The 25,562-nt window shown below is 42.0% G+C and overlaps 1 protein-coding gene across 3 annotated transcripts in view; it reads right to left on the reverse strand.

Annotated features, from left to right (window-relative positions):
* The window catches only part of AHR (aryl hydrocarbon receptor), a 215,662-nt gene that overhangs the window by 148,059 nt on the left and 42,041 nt on the right, over positions 1 to 25,562 (reverse strand). For all 3 annotated transcript variants that reach the window (XM_068236000.1, XM_068235999.1, XM_068235998.1), the window contains one exon: positions 2,167 to 2,354. In XM_068236000.1, the coding sequence (XP_068092101.1) occupies positions 2,167 to 2,354 (188 nt within the window). The remainder of the gene's footprint in view (positions 1 to 2,166; positions 2,355 to 25,562) is intronic.

Genomic DNA, 25,562 nt, shown 5'->3' on the forward strand with positions numbered 1-25,562 from the left:
TACAGAGCTTGAGGTGCAGGGAGAGGGAGATCTAATATCTGGTGAGATAATGTGGGAAGGTGGTACATGATCGATATTAGGTAGATACTGATCATTTTACCAATCACCCTATATACACAAGATCAGCTTTGAAAGGTCTTGCATGGCTCATTTTTTTCAGATCTCTTCATATTTGCTGTTGTATTAGTGACTCAAAAATACTCAGCAAATGAGAAATGTAAAGTCCACTGTAGTGACAAGAAAGAAAAAAAAAAACAGTTTTAAAAATTAGCATGCACAGAGAATCAGCAGGGGAAAATTTTTCAAAATTAGCCTAATATTTTAGTAACCATAATACTAGTGACTACACATTACAGCTGCATCACAAATCTCTAGGTCCGCATACAAATGATGGGATTTGAACAACAGCATGATGATTTGCTCAGTCAAAGCAGCAGATTAAGTCAGGATTTCTGAGAAAACAAAGTAACACCACACACTGCAAACAGCCTGATCTTCACCAAACACCCAGCCTAAAGGTCCGTACACACGCCGGACTGCAGGAAACGACGGGTCCGTCGTCACCTCCTGCTGGGCGTGTTTTCAGCAGACAGTCCGGCGTGTGTACAGTCTGTCGGCATACTGATACGGCTGTTTCTGAGCGATCCGCCAGGCGGATCGCTCAGAAACAGCCGTATCAGTCTGCAGACAGACTGTACACACGCCGGACTGTCGCTGGAACGCCCACCCAGCGGGAGGTGACGACGGACCCGTCGTTGCCTGAAGTCCGGCGTGTGTACGGACCTTAAGACAAATGTATAAATGCATACAACTAGCCGAAGAAGTGTATAAATGCATACAATGTCCCCTATACAGAGAAGTAAGGGCCCTTTTTCACTAGCCACAATACGCTTAAAAAAGTGGATTGCCGGCATTTTGCTGACTGCTATTTCACCACCAGTAACATGTAAATCATGGTGTATTGTTTCCATTAGCACATTTAGATTGTATCACAAGCGCAATATTAGTGCTGCTCAATTATTGCCCGGATTGCGCTCCAATGCAAAAGATAGAACATTTTCAAGTTAAACACCTGTAATTGGTCTATGTTTTTCCGCAGTAAACTTTGCAAACTTCCCAAAAGACACCTTGTGCTGCTTCCTGTTTCCAGCAATGAGGAGAGCAGCAATGGCGTGGTTTACCACAGAGCACCTGCTAGCCCATATACAGCGCCACACAGTGCTGTATACAAAGGATGAGATCCTTTGTATACAAATGTGAGGCTCAAAGACAAGATCTGGGATAAGATTGCATTATGCAGGGTACACACTATGAGATTTTCTGGCCAATTTACTGTCAGATCGATCATTTCCAACATGTCCGATTAGTTTTCCGTTCGATTTCCGAGCATTTATCACTTTAATAGGAAATCGATCGGAAATGGTTCGGGAATCGATCAGAAAGCAATTCGGACATGGCGGAAATAATCGATCTGACAGTAAATCGGCCAGAAAATCTCATAGTGTGCACCAAGAATTAGATCTGCTCAACACACACCATACAATCTTGGTTTTATAGATTTACCAAATCTATGTAGTATAAGGGCCAACAGATTAAAAATACCTTGAATTATTGATTGGATAAGCTGTTATACAACATGAAAGTGGTAAGATTGAACAACCAAGATTGTATGGTGTGTGTTAAGGACTGTTGACATTCATTACAGTAAATAGAATTCAAAATCTGGGCTCAGATTATTTAAATCACAAATCTGGTTTAAAAAAAATGCAACCTTTCTAGCCAATAGAATGCACAGAGTAATAAAATCACAAACGCACATGTTAGAAAATACAAAGAAATCTGATCACAGGAGAAAAACAAAATTACAAAAAAGTGCAATTGCATTGCAATCAAATCGCATTGCGCTTGTGCGATTGCTAGTGGAAAAGGGCCCTTATGGTCTCTTGGCAGACTTCCTCTCTCACACACAATAGGAAGATGTATAGTTGTACTTGAAATGGCCTGCGCTGTATTTGATAGCAAGTGTACATTCTACAATGACTCAAGGTAGATTATTCTACAGGAAAATATACCGGTATGCTTTCAAATTGTAGTTGCCTCTATAGTACAAACAAGGAAACAAATGAAACAGCAGCATATCAGGAGACATCATAACTCTTATCTTACCTTCAAAAAAGCCCTTGGCCCTGAGATAACTGACACTGAGCCTGAGCACAGAAAGCTTGTCAAGTTTAGATATGATTTCCTGCGGGAAGGGCAAGAGGCTGGCTAATCTGTCCAGTTCGGTATTGAGACGGTCTCTGTGTCTCTTTGACGGGTTAGATTTGACTCCATCAGACGGTGTTGGTTTGGCGCTGTAAAGAAAAATTGAAACGTTAGCCAAACAAAACCATTAAGGTACCATTTATTATTTTTTATTTATATAGCACCAACATCTTCCGTAGTGCTGTATGTAGTACAGCATAGTACATAGCATTTACAACAAATCTTTTTAATGGAAAGTTGCCCCTATACAATATGCTCTGCTCATTAAAATAGATCAATATACATTAACTTTGCATAAATTAGCTGGCAAACACACTTCCTAAAGGTGGCCACTAATTATTCAATTTGCCATGAAATGATTGTTTGGGACCACTAACGGACAAAGCTCTCATGACCAATGCGATCAGACTAATGAAATCGTTCCAAAAATGAGATCAATTTCATTAATCTGATCAGATTGGTTAGGAGAGGTTAGTCCATTAGTGGTGCCAAACGATCATTTCCCATCCTTCACACGAAGAATTGTTCGTAATCTAACGTTTGCCACCTTCAATCACTTTTTTCCCCCCAATCACACTCTAAATGGCCAGCACATTAGGGTACCATTTCTAGTGTATAGTGATAAAATCTACTTGGAATGAATAGGGAAAAAATAAGTGTATGGCCATCTTTAATCTTTGGAGGGTGAGGATGGCAAAGGTCAGCTGATCTCTGCTCCTCACCAAGAGAAACTGCTGGCCCCTCCCAGTTCCTCATACGTGGGTGAGGATTGATTTGGGATAAGGCGGCTCTCCAGTAAAATTGTCATCTGTACATAAAATGGAACAGGACTCAGCCAGCCAGGCATTTTAAATATATGTACTACAAAAAGTACAAATGTGCAATGTAAAAAAAAACATAATGCACTGATAATAATGCAAATTTAATATATGCATGGAAATTGTGTCGCTGAACTAGTGCTTTATTTCTTATCTTTATGACACAGAAATGTACGGGTTAAAGACAAACTTAAAATGTACTGATGACTACAGGTGTATTTGAATGAATTTTGCCTGATCACATCTGAAAAAGATCTAATAAGACTGCTAGGTCTGGTTCGCACCACACTAAAAATGGTTGTGTTTACTAAATTGGGGAGCAGCAGATTAATAGACATGTCGATAGAACCTAATGTCTCTAAGAAGATAACTTATGTGCACTGTCACAATGGGAAACCGTGTTACGTACTTTATGCCACAGGGGATGCAATTTTGTTTTATACAAAGTATATGTGATTAGTGTTGCGGTGTTAGAGTAGCTCAAATTTTGAATTGTTCCTTTTTCTTCTGATCAGTACCTCAATCTTCACTTATCTCACCCCTGTCGCTGCATCTGTCCACTGCATTCCACATAGTGTTCCAGCTCTCCAATACTTTTACACAGATGTCAAATGGTGGCCACTAATGATCCAATATTTTTCATCCAATCATACCATTTCTATGTAATATAAGGGAACTGTCTAAATTATCCATTCAATATATTCACTCAATGTACCCTTCTACTACATAGATTTGGTAAAATTGGATGAAAAAGATCGGATCATTAGTGGCCACCTTTACACAGATGGAATTGGCAACAAGGGTAAGTTAACCCCACACACACATACACACTGTGGTGTGCATGTACAAAGATTCAGGTTGACACTAAACAGCGGCAATAGTTAAAGTACCAGTGTACTATGATTGTTTACTCTATTTCACAATGCAAGTGGGCGAGCAACCCGATACAAAAAGTTCTTGCTTTTGTTACTTAATGTGAACACGAGGTAAGAGTGATATGGAAGCTGCGATATTCATTTCCTTGTAAACCATACCAGTTGCCTGGCAGCCGTGCTAATCTATTTAGCTGCAATAGTGTCTGAACTACACCAGAAACAAGCATGCAGCTGATCTTGCCAGTTCTGACAATATTGTCAGAAACACCTGGTCTGCTGCATGCTTGTTCATGGTCTGTGGCTGAAAGTATTAGAGGCAGAGGATCAGCAGGAAAGCCAGCAAGCTGGTACTGCTTTAAAGTAATTACATGTGGCAGCCTCCATAACTCACCTTGGGCTCACTTTAAAGGATACCCGAACTGAAATGTGACATAATGAGATAGAAATGTGTATGTACAGTGCCTAGCACACAAATAACTATGCTGTGTTCCTTTTCTTCTTTCTCTGCCTTAAAGAGTTAAATATCAGGTATGTAAGTGGCTGACTCAGTCCTGACTCAGACAGTAAGTGACTACAGTGTGACCCTCACTGATAAGAAATTACCCTTTTTTTTACCCCTTTCTTGCTCTTAGAAGCCATGTTCTGCTAGGAAAGTGTTTTATAGTTTGAATTTCTTATCAGTGAGGGTCACACTGTAGTCACTTCCTGTCTGAGTCTGGACTGAGTCAGCCACTTGCATACCTTCTATTTAACTCTTTCAGGCAGAAAAATAAAAAAAGCATAGTTATTTGTGCGCTAGGCACTGTACATACACATGTCTATCTCATTATGTTACATTTCAGTTCGGGTATCCTTTAAGGTTTCAAAAACCTAAGCCTGATACACTGAATAAAACACTAAATAAAACAGACATGTTTTGTTCACACTGACGCATTTATGTATGCAATTAAATGCTAACATGTTGTAGCATACACCTTGATCAGTCAGCGCTAAAACACGTGTATTCAGCTGCAATACAATAAAGAGGAAAAACATGTCGTCCACAAAAATGTCCCCAGACAGACATTCTATAATGCACTACTCCAGGGACGGATCTAGACCAAGTTGCGCCTGGGGCAAGGTCAGAATTTGGCGCCTAAACTGCCATTCATTTTGCCACCTTTTTAAGAATTCAACAAACTGCACCTGGGGCAAGAGACCCGCTTGACACCCCCCCCCCCCCCCCCCCAGATCCGTCCCTGCACTACTCAACATGTAGTATAAAATTCAATGGCCCTTAATGTTACCTTGCAGATTGCAATGTGCCGTGCAACAAAACTGCGGCAATGCACATTGTAAGGGGCCATTTCAAACCGGCTGTGTTCTGTTTTGTTTTTGAAAAGGCTTGAGATTTTCCACAACACAAGTACAGTTAAATGGCAACTGAAGTGAGGTAAATGGAGGTTTTTAAACAATACCAGTTGCCTGGCAGTGCTCATGTTCTATTTGGCTGTAATAGTGACTGTATCACACCTGAAACAAGCATGCATATAATCTTGTCAGATCTGAAAAAGTCAGAAACAGCTGATCTGCTGCATGTTTGTTCAGGGTCTATGGCTAAAAGTATTAGAGGCAGATGATCAGCAAGGCAGTCAGGCAACTGGTATTGCTTGAAAGGAAATAAATATGGCGGCCCTCATATCTCTCTAACTTCAGTTGTCCTTTAAGTTAAACATTGGAAACATGGATTGCATTAATACTCAATGTGTTCTAGATTTTCCAAGAAGGTAATCCTAGTTCTGCTGTATTTTTCCTGTTTTGATTGTGGCCAATAGTGAAAAATTGGAAAAAGGCGTTTGAATTTGGCAATTGTATTTGCCGATTTTTGGTGTGAAAAGCCCTTAGAACTAGCCCAGAGTCTGTTGCATTAAAAATTGTGCACAAACATGAATTACTTCATGCGTTACAAAACCTTTTCTTTGATCAAAAAGAAATGATCAATTATTTGATAAATCCTGTCTCATTCCGGCAGTGGGAATTGGCTAACACAATTCCTAAGAATTCAAAGATGTAATGCGCAAGTGTCTTCCAACACAGGCAACCTCCCTTCAAACGGCTCCGTGAGGTACCGTAGATCTGCTTCACTACTATTATTGTTGGCCTGAGGCCCAGATGGAGCCCTACTTGGTCTTTTGGCCGCTCTCAAAGGTTGAAAAACATACAGAAACAATTCCCTCATCTCTTTCTCCCCTTATTACAGGAAAAAAAGCATAAAGGGAAACAGTGATTTTACTAAAAGTACAATCTTATTTTACTTGATGTTTATTCTTAAGCCTTATTTATTAGATGTTCGTGCAAAGTCTTGCATAAGAACTAATATTCACATACTGTTTAGTTCCAAAGTTTTCTATGCATTTCTTTACAATAGACATTTAATAAAACAAGTAACCCTCTTTCCTTCCACACTTCATGTCTTCAGACAATGTAAAAATAAATGTATTAGAGCACATGAGCTCCTGTTGTAACTAGAAAACAGGAGGCGCTAACTAAGGAAAATAGTTAAATGCCAGTTTGAAACAAGGGGGTGGGGGGTTGACTTGCCTCCTCTGAAAGAACAGCCACAGATGTGGCAATATCATGCAAACAACAGGAGTTTCACGGGATATCCCGCAAGACAAAAATATTTTCTGTCTGTGGGATAAAAACATCCTTCTCAGGAATATATTACAGTACTTAAGATATCTAAAATCATATCAGAAAGCCAAATACAAAAACATAATTCTCACATATGTATCGATACATGAGCAGTTAAAAGATTATGATCATTCAAAACAATCATTTCACATCCCGTATTTTTTGGACCATAAGACACACTTTCTCCCCCAGAAGTGGAGATAAGAAGTCAGAGCGGGTTATGGTCCAAACTCTACATTCGGACCAGCGCAAAAGGTGTCCCTCACTAGTGTCAACCACCACCATACCTACTGAGAGATATCCCCATATCCTTTGTGGCCTTCGTCCTTAGCCGCTCTTAATTGTGCCTCATTCATGCAATCCATTCATGTGCGGAAGCTGCTGCTCAGAGCAACGTACACTAGCGCTCACCGCAGCTTCCCCTTCACGATCAGATAGTGCGGCCAATCAGGCGGGGTGCTGCAGCTAGCCCGCCAATTAACCTCACTCTGCTTGTTAACAGGATAGCGTTGGAGGCAGGACCATGGCTCTCATGAGGCCAATCACTCAGCAAGTGATGACATCCAGGGTGACATCACCAGGAAGTTTCATGGCGGCTCGCTGGGCAGTCGGGATTACAGCAAGTATGGAGCCCCCCCAGGTGCACGAGCAGTGACTCATCTGGTTTATCGGCATTACAGCAAGTTTGCGTCAACAGCTCAGAACCTCGGAGGGCCGGGTACTTACTACCGCTTGGTTACCCATCACAGTGTTCTCCCCAGAATTTTTTTCCAGCCGGGTGGCATGAAATAGTAGCCGGGTGGCATGAAAAAGTAGCCGGGTGGGGCGAGTTGAAAATGCAGGGCAACTGTGCTTACAGCATAGGAGGAGGTGAGGAGGTTAGCCGATCCCAGCCGGGTGGTCACCAAATCTAGCCGGGTGGAGCACCCGGCTAAAAGAGCCTGGGGAGAACACTGCATCATAAGGTACTGCATCGCCATACTTTCTGGTCCCAGCGATCGCCGCTGGGAGGCTCATTCAAGCGGGGTTGCGCGTGCAGCTGCACGCGATCCCCTGTAATCACCGCTCCCAGCCATTCACGCCAATCGCCGTGGAGTGGCCCTGGGGCTGCCACGCTGCTCACGCCAATCGGCGTGGAGCAGTCGTTAGGCAGTTAAGTGGCTGCTTTTATTCTCTGTCACTCCGCAGATTGTAGTTTCATCCAGTGTCTAAAGGTGTGTACACGCACTACAGAAGCCAACGACGGGTCCGTCGGACCTTCCCGCTGGGCGGACTTTCAGCCGACAGTGCGTACACACGCACTACTGTCTGCTGAAAGTCCACCCAGCGGGAGGGTCCGACGGACCCGTCATTGGCTTCTGTAGTGCGTGTGTACGCACCTTTACACTCCACCCGGCTAGTTTTGGTGAGCACCCAGCTGTCACAGACTCACCTCCTCCTATTCTGTAAGCAGAGTTGTGCACAGAAGCACCGGTCCTACATTCTCTCATCATGCCCCACCCGGCTAATTTTTCACGTCACCCGGCTGGAAAAGATTTCTGGGGAGAATACTGTACAGTATCACTAATAATTCAGCTTCTATCCCAGTATCTCTATTTTATTTTGTACAATGCCTTTTAATCACATAATTAAACAGGTTAGCCTGGTATACTGATGAATATTTTAATCAGGTCATGAATTTATTATTTTGAATGAACACAATATTTTCACTTTCTATGCATAGATACATATGTCAGAATGTTGTTAATTGGTATATGTATACAGTATTTAGATTTCTTGTGTGATTTTAGATGCCTCACATGCTTATGTGCAGTGATATTTTACTGAGCAGAGGTATTTGTATACCAGACATGTTTCTGACTTGAAGCAAGTTATCCCGTGAAACACATTTTGTTTTGTGTCAAATAAAAAGTTAATATTGCCAAAACTGTGGCAATTCTTTTCAGAGGAGGCAAGTCATCCCCCTCCATTTAACCTTTTTATTCTTAGTTGGTGCCTTATACAGTTTAACGCCACTTTAGTAACCTGGTTACCAGAGTGTGTGCGGGTTCAAGCTCCACACCTGCACAGTGTTTGGTTGTCTGTCACAGAGCCCATCCTTCTGTTCATTCACCCAATTGTTTTGATATTCACCATCTGTGGCTCTTGGCCTCTCCCTTTGTTACTCTAGAGTTTTTTTTTTGTTTTTCGTTTTTTTACAGTCACTACGTTTGGTGTGCTGATTTTCTGTACAGCTCCTTGTCCTATACCAGAACCCATGCTCATCGGTCTCCTCCACAGAGAGACCCACACTCTAATCCAGTGATCCAATGCTACTGCAATCCACTGTCAAAGCAATCAACTTCTAAGCAAAGGAATTCGGGTAAGGTTTACAGGGTAGTGACCCATATTCACAGTCATTTCAACTGCTATCTTAGAAATCTATAGCCCAGTACACACTTTCAGTTAATGACTGCATTAATTTGACCATTGGTGTAACATTGCAGGGAACAAGCGCTATATATAAAAAAACACACTGCTCTGCTTTAATTGTGGGAGGAAAGGAAGAGGACCAATGCAGTGGTGCACAAGCAAGCAGCTTCTGAGAACTTCCCAAATGTGAGCACAATGGGCTTGTTCGATGTGATTTTGATCACTGAATAATGTCAGGGTCACCTGTACACTTACTAAATCCTCAGCTGTGGTGGGGCAGAGCAAGCATCCCAGCTGAAGATTATCTGGTGTGTGGTTAAGGCCAGTTTCACACTGCAAACTGGCGGCAGTGATGCGGTGCGTCGCGCCCACTGCACCACCAGAAACAGGTCATCTTCAGGGAACACCGCATTAGTATGCGGTGTTTGCTGTCTGGCCCCCAGCCAACCCGGAAGTGACACGCGCTTGCGGTCACATCCTGTTTTGGGGTATGCGGAAGTGCACATAAGCAGATTGTAAAAATACGCTTCCGCTCCATCAACTTTTTTTAAACCCTGCACCACCATAGACTAACAGGACTTCTGGGCTGACACAGATCGCCGCAGATCACGCACGGTAATATAGTTCTGCTCTGGCATTAGATTAGGGACTTCCGGCGCAGTGTACTGAAACGTGGGAAGTATGAACTTCCCTATAGGGTTGCATTAGGCTGCGGTAGCAGTGCATCAATTTGACGCACCACACCAGTGTGAAAGGGCCCTGAGGCTTATGAATGGAAGGGACAACATGCGCAGGCCTTTATTATAAACTGATAGTCTTGTCTTTAAACAGGCTATCAGCAGATACAACAAGTCCTAATCAAAGAGGAGGAGGAGATAGGAGGGCATTTAAAATGGTTTTCTCACTTTTTAGCTGTGCTTAGAGTGAAACTTAGAGGAACTTAGTGACAATAACGTAATGAATAAAATTGTGGGGGTTTTTTTTGTTTTTTTCTACAACATTACTTTATAAATGTATTTAACGTTTTCCCATTGTGAAATATTCCCGTACACCAATTTACATTGTGAAATTTATACCAGTAGCCTACATATTAAGTGCTGGCAAGGTGAGTCACTGAGGAATTGGCAAGCCTGAGTACAATAGGAGAAGAAAAGCGCATAAAAGGCCTAGGCTTGACATCACTGGGAGGGCGGGGTTACATACCAATATAAGAAGTGTTTTTGATGCTGAAGCAAGGAAAATTACCATTAACATGGGTATCCTGAAACACGTACTGTATTCTACTATATGTCACTACAGAGCCTCTTTAAATTAAGTGGATCATCCATCTACTGGCACTGGAGCAGCAGAAATAAGTAGTACTTACAATGAAAAATCGGCTCTGTGAATTTTTAGTGGGATTTCATTGCTTTGAGGACACAGACATCTATGCGTTCTCATAAATGAACTCATTGCTTTATCTAATGTTGCAAAATAAAGTGTAAATAGGGTCTTTTCTTTTTGTTTTTACTGCATAAGAACAGGATTTTTTTGCCCCCTCTACTTTAAGCATTCTGAACAGTGAAGGAGATCATGTTTTAGTAATGCACAAGCTATATTTAGAGAGTTACAGGCCGAATGGGTTTCCTCGGGTAAGGGGAAGTTCGTCATCTTCCTCCGGTTATCAGCATATTTTGTTGTACTACTAATATAGTTTTCATGGAAACCAGTGAGAGACTGTTCATATTACAACAAATACAAGCCAGCTGCATAGCATACTCGTGTTTCCCCATTTTACACAAGGTTACTAAGATTTTAAGGTGGCCAAATATCTGTAGACTTGGCAGCCGATCGACCATCTAATTCGAGGTTTATCGAATTGATAAAACAAAATCTGTGCCGACAAGAGCATGCCCGATGAACTATTCAACCAATTTCTGGCCGAAATTGGTTGCATGTATTGATTGAACGTGCTGGAAAATATTGGGACAACATGATTGAGTGCATGGCAGTAACTGTGAACGAGGAACGCAGCAGAAACCCCCGGCGCTTTCCCCCAAATGTACATATACTACCCCCTCCTGTGCATTAAAGGATACCCAAAGTGACATGTGACATAATGAGATAGACATGTGTTTGTACAATGCCTAGCACATAAAGAACTATATGCTGTGTTCCTTTTTTTTCTTTCTCTGCCTGAAAGAGTTAAATATCAGGTATGTAAGTGGCTGACTCAGTCCTGGCTCAGACAGGAAGTGACTACAGTGTGACCCACACTGAAAAGAAATTCCCCTTTTTACCTCTTTCCTGCTCTCAGAAGCCATTTTCTGCTAGGAAAGTGTTTTATAGTTGGAATTTCTTATCAGTGAGGGTCACACTGTAGTCACTTCCTGTCTGAGTCAGGACTGAGTCAGCCACTTACATACCTGATATTTAACTCTTTCAGGCAGAGAAAGAAAAAAAAGGAACACAGCATATAGTTATTTGTGTGCTAGGCACTGTACATACCCATGTCTATCTCATGTCACTTCGGGTATCATTTAAAGCAGCCATACTATGCCAGGAAAAAAACCCACATTTATAAGTAGATAACCACCTGTTCTACTTACATAACCGATTTATTGTTCTGTCCACTTTTGATTTCAGTGAATTTTATAAAGTAAATAAAGAAAATTCTGTTTCTGGCAGATTTCATTTTGTTCATTCCCTCTGACTGAAGAAAATTCTATGGTCATTTGCCCCCCCCCCCGGAACCTCTGTAAACACGTAAGAGCACAGGCATAGAATGTTATGTCAGCTCTTACTGAACTGCACTCAGCCAATCAGTGAGAGGCAGGAATGTGGGAGGGGAGATGACAAACTTCTCCGCTCTCCCTCTCCTCAGCTATGGCGAGAACAGAGCCAGTATGACTGAGAGAAGATTTATTACAGCATAAATATTTCTGATTAGATTGGAGTGCTTGCAATGCAGGGTAGGGGTCCAGGCTGCACAATGAACACATTGTGGAATTTGATTTTGTGGCCAACAATCCCTCTTTAATACTTCATCTGTCCACTGCTGTCTCTGCACTCTTCCGCCTCATTCACACCCCATGTGGTTGCCGGCGTATTGCACGTGGGGCGCACATGTGACACCACATGCGCACGTGACACCACATGCATCCCATGTGCAATATGCCAGAAGCCACGTGGGGCGCAAATGAGGAACAAGAATGTGGCGACAGCAGCTGACAGGTAAAGGTGGGTACAATTCTTCTGGCGCAGTCCCACCCGGTGGTGGAAGAGGGGTGACAGGAAGAGTCTCTTCCATTCCCCCCTTTTTCCACCATCAGGTGGCGATATAATGCTAACATGGTCTTCTGGATCCTCATCACATAATGTAATCGGATGTGATCAGGATCCAGAAGACCTGCCAGAAGTTCAGAGCTGCCAATGGAGGAAGAGAAGAAGCCGTCTAGAGCTGGTAGATATAACTTCTTACACCCACACATTAGTTTGGCTGCACTGGGTACCAAACATGCTGACAGAGGCTCACCGCGCACAAGCAGCTTTCATACAAACATTTTGGTTGAAGCTGCTGGTGGGTTAAATTCCACGGATCAGTTTTTGATCAGTGCCAGTGTGAACCGGCCCTAAGACACAAATTCAACTCCCTTACAGATAAAGTCCTTTAAAACTAATACAGTACTCATATTCAAAAATATTCTTTATTATACAGAGAAATTCAGCTCTTGAATGAAACCATTTAATCTTCTACTTCTATTTGCAAATTGTGGCATTAGAATGAAGGTAAATTAGAATGAATGTACTTACTTCAATAAAACCTACGCGTTAGTTTTGGTGTAAATTATGTTTAAAACAAAGTTCTCAGGTTATAAAGGAACATGAAAAGCAAATATTTTAACATATTAAAACACATCTAGCACGCTGTACTGGAACAAGCTGGTGAGCAATGACACAGCACTAAAGTTTGTTTGAACAAAGATTACTGTGATTCCAACCCTCCTTTACGTTGGTAAAATAATGTTCTCTAATTCAGTTCAAAGCAATGTTACTATAATGGGAAATTCCAGACAATCTCTGGAAAGTGCAACCCATAAAAAAAAAAAAAAAAGGATTGAAGGATTGGTGAGCTAAATTTAAACGTAAACATCCTAATAAGAATGATAAATAAGGCTGTATTCACAGTGGGACTCTGCGTTTTAATGCGACGTTAAAGTTGCAACAAGCAGCGAATTATCATAACTCAATTAACGCCCCATAGTATTATCATTGCAGTGCCGTAAGCTGCATTATGAGACTTTATAACGCAGCTCTGCAACGTGCCTCTATGAATGCGACCTAAAGTGCCATAGCCTACCCATGCACATCGCGAAATTAAAACTAAGTAAGTTGGACCATGGTTGTTAATTCTAGCAGTTGGAAATGTATTCAATGGCCACAACAGATTCAAAAAGAAGTGAAAAAGCCAGACAGTTGTGTAATTCAGTGGAGGTCACATTACTTCACAAAGTGCTGAACTTCCGTTGTGAAATAAATATTAATGTACTGAGTATTAATAGTTGAATTATTGTGAGCTTCTAAGCTTTCCAATCCAAACTGAAGGATCAGTAATGCTGCTTCTTGATTAACTTTACTGTCCCTGAATTGCCCCCCCCCCTCCCCCAAATCATATTCCAACATGTGTGATGAGGCTGCTTTATTGACCATTCTAGTGGTTTCCCATGGGGGGGGGGAAAGGGGGTTAAACACCTCGGAGTGCTAGATTGCTCTGGCAATTCTGCCCATCCATATGCACCAATGACAGCATAGCTAAGCAGCAGTGACAACCATCGAGACGGCGATGAGGGGAAAAGCTGCAGTGACAATTAGATAGAAGGTGGTGCTTGAGGAAAATGCTATTTGCCCATGTAGGCATGCATTTCTTTTTAATACAAACACTGTTCCTTAGTCTGTTACATTACAGTGAATTGTAAGTGTAGGTCTACGACAATTTGATAAGAAAAGTGGAATTCTCCTTTACTGAAAAGCAACAAAAAAAAAAACTCTTGCTGAGAGTGCATTGCAATCACATAAGCAATTGTTAATCTACCGCCATTCACGGGTATGGACGTAGGTGGTTGGGGCCAGTAATAGTTGAGCGATGAACACCCAGGTGGTCCAATACTACATCGTGTAGCTTGTATGGGGTAGTTTAATCGATTTCAGTAACAAAGACCAAACACTACAGTAAATGTCAGATTCATACAAGGCAGGTTCCTCTAAAATGCTATAAAAACATTCTAATTATTTGCACGGTTGTAAAATTAAGAATCTGAAGTGATAAATGCATTTTTCCGTATTTGACATTGGCATTTATATTTTATTACTCAATGAGCAACAAATAGGAGAATTTCCAAGGGCTGTACCTTTTTTAAACATGATGGTACTGTATACAGAAAATACAGTGTATAAAGCTTTATTTACCTGGAGCTTTTTCCAGTCCCTAGAAGTATCTGTTGTCCCTCGCAGCAGTTCCATCCACCTCCAGGGTCTCGCTGTCAGCCTCTTAAGGATCGGCAACCCTGTCAGGCTTGAAATCAATGCCCTCGACCCTCGAGGAAGACGGGACTGCTGCGAGGGACCAGGGACTTCTAGGGGCTAGAAAATGCCCCAGGTAATAAAGCTTTATTCACTTATTTCACCTCAGCATCCCTTTATTGTGCATACAAACTAGCTCATGGATAGATCACTCCATCCATGCTTCCGGTATATTAGAATGACCTGAACTGTTGATATGGGGAGAAGGACCATGGCAAGCCACAATAAAGCAGCTTCTTGGAGAGGAGGTAAGGATGGGAACAATGTACTTCGCCGTCGCTTAATAATCTGACCTCTAAGTAACCTCGATGGACACCAGTACTTATGCCAGATTCTCAGTCCAGCGAGTGATATCATGTCTACTTAACTTTAAAGTAAACCTTTCAGAAAGGCTTGCCCTTCACTGATCACTCAGACTGACCTATAAAGCTTTTGGACGGATATACCAGGAATCTGTATCTGGTTGGTTTTAGCATGGTAGACACAGCATCTGTCATGACACCAGCTGGAAAACAGCTATTACTGGCCAGATCCATTCTTTGATTTGTCCAAGATGTCTCTTAATGTCACTGTAAAGAAATAAGGCTTGTGGACGAAGGTACATCAATTAACAAAACATTTTTCTCAAGGGTGGAACAGGTCACCAAACCTGTTTCTTCATTAGTGGACAGGTCATGCTACTATACCATTCCAAGAACAATGCTTTAACCTCATCTTACCCTTGTTACATTTGATGATCTCAGCAGACCACATGATCCCCTCCACCCCTGGTGTCAATCTCCTGCATGCCTTGTATTGTAGTATGCTAATCTGATTTACAGACCTCATAGAAAACATAACAGGGAACACAACAGTACAAGACCAATTACTACAAATATTTACATTTTTTTCATTTTAAAGGATAGGAACCAAATCATGTATTGTTATTAGATCTACAGTAATAGGCAAAGGCTTTGGTTAAATGTTTTGGTCAGAAACTTAACTGTATTGCTTTGTAATCAATGGATACTGCACAGTGAATAAAACAGTGAAAAAATACATCTAGAAATGTTTTTTAGAGCCAGGTACTGTGTATGCACAAGAAGGGATGGACCTAAGGAAATGCATAATCATTATAATTAGTGGCTTAGTAGCTATTATAGCTGAACAGAAACAAGTCCCTTGACAACTAGGAAATGTTTATTCCCTTCAGACAGTCCATCTAGCAACCCTGGATCAACAAGTGTAACACCATATAATTTACTTTCTAACAAGTCAGCTTAATAATTCCTTCCAAGAGAACCACTCACAAATAAACATTTGCAAACAAATCTCCACACTGAATTCTTACTAGTCAAGAATAGCTGTCAGCTACCCTAAAAGAACCAGGTCAATTGTATGAATCTTACTCATTAATGAACCAAGGCATGAGACAAATGTTCCTTCTATACAACCACTTGCAGAACCCAACGCTTTGAAGTAGGGCTGTGCAGTCGGTACAAAAATCATCCGACTCCTACTCCTCAGTTTATGAAACCACCGACTCCAGGTACCCAAAATTGCTTAGACTCCCTTGTAGGGCTATAGAGTGGGTACCAAAAAAACAAACAAACAAAAAAAAAAACGGACTCAGACTGCTCAGTATATGAAGCAACCGACTCAGACTCCAACTCCAGGCACCTGACTCCACAGCCTTGCGTTGAAGTATGAGACAATATACCGTAGCTGCTCAAAAACCAAGCTTACTATACAACCAGCCCCCATCTTTATCTATGAGAAATTGTAAAAATGGTTGGCTTGATTATAGACTGAAATGAGCAGCAGCCCTGGTAGCTCTTGCCAGAACAAATTAATGGATACTTCTAATTAAAGGAGAATGTCACAGAATGGTTATTGGTAGCGATGGGCTTCCAAGTAGGTAGCCATTCGAATTCGTGATTAAAATGAGGCTTAATTGCCTCAGGTGTGCCGCTGGGAGAGAGGGGGTTACTTACCCATAAGTCCGTTCTCTTCTATGCGTTGCAAGACTAACTACCGCGTACTTCCTCCTTCAAGCCGGAAGTGTGCAGTCATGAGTCTTGCAACAATGGGACGTGTGCAAGACGTTTGGAACGCATAGAAGACAACGGACTTCTGGGTAAGTAACCCCCTCTCTCCCAGCCGCCTACCTGAGGCTATTAAGCCTCATTTTAATCACAAATTCGAGTGGCTTCCTAAGCCCATAGCTAGTTATTGGATTGAGTACTGAATAGGAAAAATATTCATAATTTATAAAGCAAAATCTCCTGCATAGGTCTGTGCCATTGGTTCAGATGTTTGCACACATTATGCACCTGTTTGCATTCCTGCAGTAATATTCATTAGACATGAAGGAATCCTGCCCATCTGAGAGCACGTTGGGGATGTGCACACATCCACTGGAGCTATCAATCCAAACTCAAGCATGTGTAAAATACTAAAAAGATCACATTCTTAGCTTCATAGCAATCAAAGAAAACTCAGGTATGAATGTGTAATAGGACTAATACCCAAACATTAAAACTGTCAAAAAAGCTAGACTGCAGTAATACAAACAGATAGGTTTACATTAAAGATCATGTTCTCTCCTACCTTTAGTGCATTTTTGTAAAGGCTGTGACACAAATGGTGTAAATAATTCTATAAGTCCACAATAGTGCAGAAATTAGCTTTATGTGGGAACTGTGAGGGGAAAAGCAGCTATCCAATACCTGAGCTTGTTTGGGATAAGTGTATGGTGGCAGGAAGAGCAATTGAGCATTTCTAAAAGTCTGTTTGCAAATGTGCAAGATGCAACTTCCAACATGGAGCCCTGATTACTACTGGCCACCTTGCAGATACATCTCTAAACTACCACCTTGACTGAGTTCTGTCTAGCGAACGCACAAAGCTTTTGGGACAGGGATGCCCCTTTAATATCAGGAGCAAGTGTCAAATGCGACTTTGGCTCATACAGGGAGGGCAGAATTATTAGGCAAATGAGTATTTTGACCACATCATCCTCTTTATGCATGTTGTCTTAAGGTGCCCATACACTCGTCAGATTGGCAGCAGATAGATAAGAAATGCATCTGATGGTCTATCTGATGCGTTTTTAGAACATTTTTTACCAGGATAGAATTCCAACAGATTTCAGTTTGAAATCTATTGAAATTCGATCTGATGGCATTTTTTTTGCCATCAGATTTCCATTAAGGCCAATGCAAACTGATAAGCAATCTCTTCAGATCGACCTAAATTTTCCACCCTGCAAGTTCGATGGAAATCCATCGAAATCGATCGAAATCGGCCATCGATCGGTCGATTGGCCAACCGATTTGCAATCGATCGATCGGGATCGATCGGTCGGCCAGAAAATCGGCTGAGTGTATGGGCTGCTTTACTCCAAGCTGTATAGGCTCGAAAGCCTACTACCAATTAAGCATATTAGGTGATGTGCATCTCTGTAATGAGAAGGGGTGTGGTCTAATAACATCAACACCCTATATCAGGTGTGCATAATTATTAGGCAACTTTCTTTCCTTTCGCAAAATGGGTCAAAAGAAGGGCTTGACAGGCTCAGAAAAGTCAAAAATAGTGAGATATCTTGCAGAGGGATGCAGCACTCTTAAAATTGCAAAGCTTCTGAAGCGTGATCATCGAACAATCAAGCGTTTCATTCAAAATAGTCAACAGGGTCACAAGAAGCGTGTGGAAAAGCCAAAGCGTAAAATAACTGCCCATGAACTGAGAAAAGTCAAGCGTGCAGCTGCCAAGATGCCACTTGCCACCAGTTTGGCCATATTTCAGAGCTGCAACTGGAGTGCCCAAAAGCACAAGGTCTGCAATACTCAGAGACATGGCCAAGGTAAGAAAGGCTGAAAGACGACCACCACTGAACAAGACACACAAGCTGAAACGTCAAGACTGGGCCAAGAAATATCTCAAGACTGATTTTCTAAGGTTTTATGGACTGATGAAATGAGAGGGAGTCTTGATGGGCCAGATGGATGGGCCCGTGGCTGGATTGGTAAAGGGCAGAGAGCTCCAGTCCGACTCAGACGCCAGCAAGGTGGAGGTGGAGTACTGGTTTGGGCTGGTATAATCAAAGATGAGCTTGTGGGGCCTTTTCGGGTTGAGGATGGAGTCAAGCTCAACTCCCAGTCCTACTGCCAGTTTGTGGAAGACACCTTCTTCAAGCAGTGGTACAGGAAGAAGTCTGCATCCTTCAAGAAAAACATGATTTTCATGCAGGACAATGCTCCATCACACGTGTCCAAGTACTCCACAGCGTGGCTGGCAAGAAAGGTTATAAAAGAAGAAAAACTAATGACATGGCCTCCTTGTTCACCTGATCTGAACCCCATTGAGAACCGGTGGTCCTTCATAAAATGTGAGATTTACAAGGAGGGAAAACCGTACCTCTCTGAACAGTGTCTGGGAGGCTGTGGTTGCTGCTGCACGCAATATTGATGGTGAACAGATGAAAACACTGACAGAATCCATGGATGGCAGGCTTTTGAGTGTCCTTGCAAAGAAAGGTGGCTATATTGGTCACTGATTTGTTTTGTTTTTGAATGTCAGCAATGTATATTTGTGAATGTTGAGATGTTATATTGGTTTCACTGGTAAAAAAAAATAATTAAAATGGGTATATATTTGTTTTTTGTTAAGTTGCCTAATAATTATGCACAGTAATAGTCACCTGCACACATAGATATCGCCCTAAAATAGCTAAAACTAAAAACAAACTAAAAACTACTTTCAAAAATGTTCAGCTTTGATATTAATGAGGTTTTTTTTGGTTCATTGAGAACATGGTTGTTGTTCAATAATAAAATTATTCCTCAAAAATACCGCTTGTCTAATAATTCTGCACTCCCTGTAATGTCTGCAGGATATTCCCCTCTTCCCAGGTGGCCGAGTACTAAAAAAAAAAAAAAAAACAGGGGTCTATCAGTCTCACACTTCCATGTAATGGAAATGTGCACCCACCACCTATGATGTCATTCTGTTTACAGTGCAAAACAAGACCATCTCTTAATCACCATTTTGTGAATCAGCCCACACCGGTAAGGTTGATGTAGTTGCCGTTATGCACTCTTTATCTTTTGAGTTGTACCAGAGATTATATACACTTTAAGGGTGCAAGATTTGCAAACTAACAGGGCAGTAATTTAAACAGACCCTAAGAAATATCATATTCCTAATCATTACAGCAAAAGGCGATTAACATTTAATTTAAGCAAACTGGGAACACTATTCTAGGCAGCAAGGTTGGCAGAATAGAGCGCATATTCTTCTGCCAAACAAGTACATTATTGGTGCTAATTATCCACACTGTACAGAACAAACTGTGCCCTCAATTGCGTGTCCCAATTTATTCTGTACACTTCTATTTATTTTTTATTTTTTTGTTCCGAGTACTTTAAGGACAGTCAGAACTGGCTACTGAGAGCAAGAGTCAACCAAGCGAAAATATAATTAGAGATGAAAAGGCTTACTGATAAGAACATGCCTTTCAAATGCGGCTATTTATGGTCTTTGAAGTGTATTTTTATGAGAGCAAAGTATTCTGCAATTTGCTAAACTGGTCAATTATATATACTAAATTAATTGCACCACTTTCATTAATTAAACAACAGACCAGGGGTAACATGAAATAGGTCCCCTTCCCTATCTTTACAGAGACCACTAGATAGACAGGAAAACCACAGATGTGTTTTGGAATGACATCAAGCCCACCAGAAGACCGCCACGGCTGCCTTGTCGAAAGGCTTACAATGTGTCACAGATATTAATTCCAACCCATTTAGCAGTGCATTATATCACTAAATATGTCCAAAATAATCCCAGGATATAAAGAAACGTCAGGGCAGTTTAAAAAGTCTGTTCAGTCGCACATTACTTCTGCTTCTTTAGTACGGTGTCCTGACTAACCCTAGGAATACGACATGGTTATTTTTATTCTACAACAAGGCCTGTCACCTTCACACAGCTGCATATAATCAATAGAACTTTAGAAGAAATGTGTAAACAAATGTCACATTTATTGTGCTTTACAGCTTCATGGATATTTTCCACACACACACACAAAGAAAACCTTTCACATGAGTATTGGGGAGATCCCAAGATCTACTGCAAAAACATCCTCAATGGAATCGCGATGTTCCTAAACTGTAATGTCAGATACATAAACATTATAGGCACTTGTGATAAAATGCATCAAAGTGAAGACGCTTTCAAGAAGGATGCCATTAATAATCATTCATCATCAATTTATGACCTACAAGTATATAAACAGAAAAGAAGTCTTGGTTAAATCAATGTGTGGTGTGACCACAACTAACACTAATTCTCCCAGATACACAAACACGATTCAATAATTATATCAAACAGGTGTTCATTTTTGACAAGGCAATAAAGGTAGGCAAATACATAACAATTAAAGCATACGTAGAAGTAGGGACGGTCACTGTGGGGGAATCACAGTAGCCTGTGTGACAAAGACAAGACCAGGAGCCAATATCGTAGTTGCAGTATCATAGGATAAAATTAGCTCAATATTACAAGAGTAGTTATACTCACAAAGGTGGGTTGTAGAACCTGCAAACCACCGTATATTGCCTACAGGGAAAACACTGTCCCCGCTTGGTACTCCAGGTCCTGCCGGAACTGGGTGGTCACTCTCCTGGGGTCCTTGCTAGCTGTGGATGGCACCACACTAGTGGTAAGGACACCTTCAATAGAGATGTAGTGGGCAATGAAGGGTGGAGGCGTCTGAGAGATAGTTAATTTTCACCATCTTACCTCTCGTGTTGATGTTTTTTGCAGTCAGCCTTAAGGGGCCCATACACCTAACGATTTTCCCGCCGATATACAGCAGATTCGATCACTGATCGAATCTGCTGTGAAATCGTTGCGCAAACGCTGACAGAGCGGGTCGGGAGTGTGTCGATAGCGGCGTTCGAATGCCCGACGACCGACTCTAGCGGCAACACATTACCTGTTCCGGACGGCGCGAGTCCCCCTCTGTCCCCGCGGCTTCTTCTCCGCGCTGGGTTCCGGACCGGCTGCAGCTTCAGTAGAGCGCCCTCTGCTGTTTAAGCTTCCCCGGACAGGCAGTTCATTGAAGCTGCAGCCGGTCCGGAACCCAGCGCAGAGATGAAGCCGCGGGGATAGAGGGGAAATCGCGCCGGCCGGAGCAGGTAATGTATGCGGGGGGGGGGGGGGGGGGGGGGGGCAGCAGCAGCTTCAGATTGTGATCGGTTTCAGGCTGAAATCGATTCACAATCTGTTTGCAGTAAAGGCAGCCATACGATCCTTCTATCTGTTGGTCGAAACTGACGGCAAATCGACCAGTGTATGGCTACCTTTAGCATTGTGCAATCTCCTTCATTAATGCGAGCTTGTAAAATCCTACACATACCTCAACGGGAAGGCCTCGAGTAGACAGAATATCATAGTTTTCCATAATGCAAAGCAAGGGTAGAAGAGCAAAAAGGCCAGGGCCCTTTTTTTCAGGGAGGTAGAGGCAGCAGTAGGAAACAGGCTGAAAAGCGGCACAGGTGAGAAGAAAAAAATAAATAAATAAAAGCCTGCCAAATGGTTATAACTTGGGGCTACAAAGTTAACATTAATCTTTAGATTTTTAGAGGAACTAAAATCAAACAATCAGCTGTGTGGAAAGAAAGACTGGGCAAGGAAAAGACATGTGATACTAGCAAGCTGAGGTAGCATGACAACTTTAGGATAAATGTACGCTGTGTTTATGGGCGTTTAATCATGGCACCACAGATTTAACTACATCGGCTTCATGCGCTTCCGTCACAATCGGTATCTCACAGGCAGAAATTCCAAGGAAGGCAGATATTTCCATATGCATTGTCCAGGACACTTTTGTAGACAGGGCTGTGGAGTCGGAGCAATTTTGGGTGCCTGGAGTCGGGAAAAAATGCACCGACTCCGACTCCTAATGAATTTGTAACTGTAATTAAAATAGAAAATATGATAAAATGTTCTATTTCTCAGATAATAGTCATTAAAAATAATGTATGTATACAGTATATATACAGTAATAGCTGTGTTCAGTCCACAAAAATGAAACAAACCAATCAAAATTAGTTACTTGTGCTGCTTCAATAAAGCAGTCCTCGTATTTTTAAAGTCAGATATACATATCTGATTGTGACTGTACAGTATATATGATGTGTACACAGGAATCTCTTATATATACTAAATAACATCTATGCTGTAAGTATAAAGCCTGATGCGTAGCTGTGTCACTAATAGAGATGGTCAATGAGATGGAAATAATTCTGCATTGATGCTGGTTTATGCAAATGTATGCACTCTCTTTGCTCATTAAATCAAATAATTTGATATGTTATTAAAATTTGGTGTGGTGACCATGAATTAAAGGGTACCTGAGGCGAATTAAAAGAAAAGCTTTATACATACCTGGGGCTTCCTCCAGCCCCCTTCAGGCCATTCAGTCCCTTGCTGTCCTCCTCCGCCACCTGGATCTTCTGCTATGAGTCCAGGTAATTCAGCCAGTCAGAGCAGTCTGGCTACGTGCCGCTTCCACAGCCAGGAGCGTTCTGCACCAGCACAATAGTGCTGCGCAGGTGTAGTACACTCCGGGTGGCGGAGTGTGTGCATGCGCACTACACCAGACTGGCTCAAGTACCTGGACTCATAGCAGAAGATCCAGGTGGCGGAGGAGGACAGCGAGGGACTGATTAGCCTGAAGGGGGCTGGAGGAAGCCCCAGGTATGTATAAAACTTTAATTTCATCTGTCTCAGGTTTCCTTTGTTACACAGTAGTACTATACTCTACATATGCACTCCCCACAGAGCTGCAGGGAATCCACTGAGAATGTTGTGCACATTGAACACAGAGGTGTTGTCTATCACCCATAAACCTTGTTCAGATTGTGCATGAAGAATGTGTAATAGAGGAAGAATCTCCTCATTCCCCTGCAGAGTACCTGCACATCATTCTTACATGTACCCACAGTTACATTGCCTAGGGCCTGATAGATGTTCTTTGTTCTGGTCTGTACCTTTTACAAGTACTCTTACCAAGGAGTAGTTGTAGTCTAAAGGGAATAAATATAGTAGTCTACATATCCTTCTCACTTCAGTTGTCTTGTAAAATTCCTAAGTGTTGGCAGTTAAGAGACGAATTTCACGTTACATACTGTTTATCAACAAAATTGTAATATGCAAATTAGAGGAGTCGGAGTCGAGGAGCCGGAGTCGGTGGAATCCTAAACTGAGGAGTCGGAGGATTTTTGGACCGACTCCACAGCCCTGTTTGTAGATGCACAAAGAAAGCAACAACATTGAATTGCAGAGGCTGGCAAAGGAAACCTTGGGCAGCAGAAGACACACACATTATGCTGACTTGCTAGTAAACAGAACATTCCAGTGGCACTCATCTCCCACCTAGCAAAAGCAAGCAGACCCCAAGTCTGTGTGAAAAATCCTCAGATAAAATGTATACCTTCGACATGGAAACAAGGACAATCTAGTTACCTAAGCACAAAAACTGATAAACATTAAAATGGCAAGAGCTGCGAGGTTTTGATGTAAAGAAAAAAAAAAAAAACACCCAGAAAAAAATGTCTGTAACTGAATGCAGTTTGTTTGCTAAAAGCCAAAAAAGTGGTACAAGGATGAGCATCCGCATGTAACCGTGAAACATGGCGAATGTTCTGTGCAAGTTTGGAGTTAGACTTTTGCACATTAAAGGGACCCTGAACACTAGTTAAAAATGAAATGGTGACTTACCTGGGATTTCCTCCAGCCCACCGTAGGCCGCAAGGTCCCCAGGCGTCCTCCTGGCTCCTCTCCCGGTCAGCAACTCAGTTATGGGACGACTTGGACCTGAAGTCATCAGGCCTGCTTCTCACTTTGCAGATATGTGTAATTACGCCAGCCGGCTATACGTCATATCGGCAAAGCAGGAAGCAGCCCTGACAACTTCAGGCCGAAGTTGTCCCATAATAGAGCCGCCGGCCGGGTCAGGAGCCAGGACACCGGGGGACCTTGCGGCCTACGGTGAGCTGGAGAAGCCCCAGGTAAGTCACTATTTCATTCTTAACGAGTGCTCAGGGACCCTTGCGGTTAAGAATTTAGTAACATTGAATTACAGCATGAAAGGGGATCATTGACAGACTCTTGAGGTTATAGAAAAGAGAATATATCTCCACATAGACATACCAGTAGATTATTTGGCTTCCCCTACAGAATTAGCACTAAATTGTGGAAGGGACAGAGTAAAAGCCTTTCTGTGGAACAGATAGTTACATGAACGCTTACATTCTGTAAAGCACTGCAGAAAATGTGTCATCTCTAAATAAAATTATAATGATGTGAAAACTGAGAATGCACGGGAGGATGGCGGCAATGCTTATCCTGCAGTGGGAGAAAGCCTGCTCTCACCAGGTTGCAGGGACATCATACTGTAGTCCAAGTTTTGGTGGCCTCAAAGACCGTTACTTGCAAACGTCTAATGCTGGGTACGATAATTTCCGCCATGTCCGATAATATTTCCGATTGTTTTTTCGGTCGATTTCTCATAAAAGTGAATGGAAAAAGATAAGAAAAACGAGCGGAAGATAAAAGAATAGAGAGCAGAATCGAGAAGACAAAACGAACGAATGGAAATTCGAGCTGAAAAACGTATCATGTGTACCCAGCACTATATTACGCAAGTGTCCCAAGGTTTACACCCTCTCACTTTATGTCCCACTAACAACCAGGGCATTGAGGTAAGGTGAACTTCATGTCACCTCTTTCTGGAGTGCATTCTCCATATACATTGACCCACAACTATATGGTAACATAGTGGGGCAGGATGGTAGCGTAGTGGTTAGCACGCTCGCCTTACAGCGATGGGATCCTGGTTCAAATCACAGCTAGGGCACTATCTGCACAAAGTTTGTATGTTCATCCCATGTCTGTGTGGATTTCCTCC

Source organism: Hyperolius riggenbachi, chromosome 5 (assembly GCF_040937935.1).
Source record: "Hyperolius riggenbachi isolate aHypRig1 chromosome 5, aHypRig1.pri, whole genome shotgun sequence".
In the NCBI taxonomy this organism is placed as follows: Eukaryota; Metazoa; Chordata; class Amphibia; order Anura; family Hyperoliidae; genus Hyperolius; species Hyperolius riggenbachi.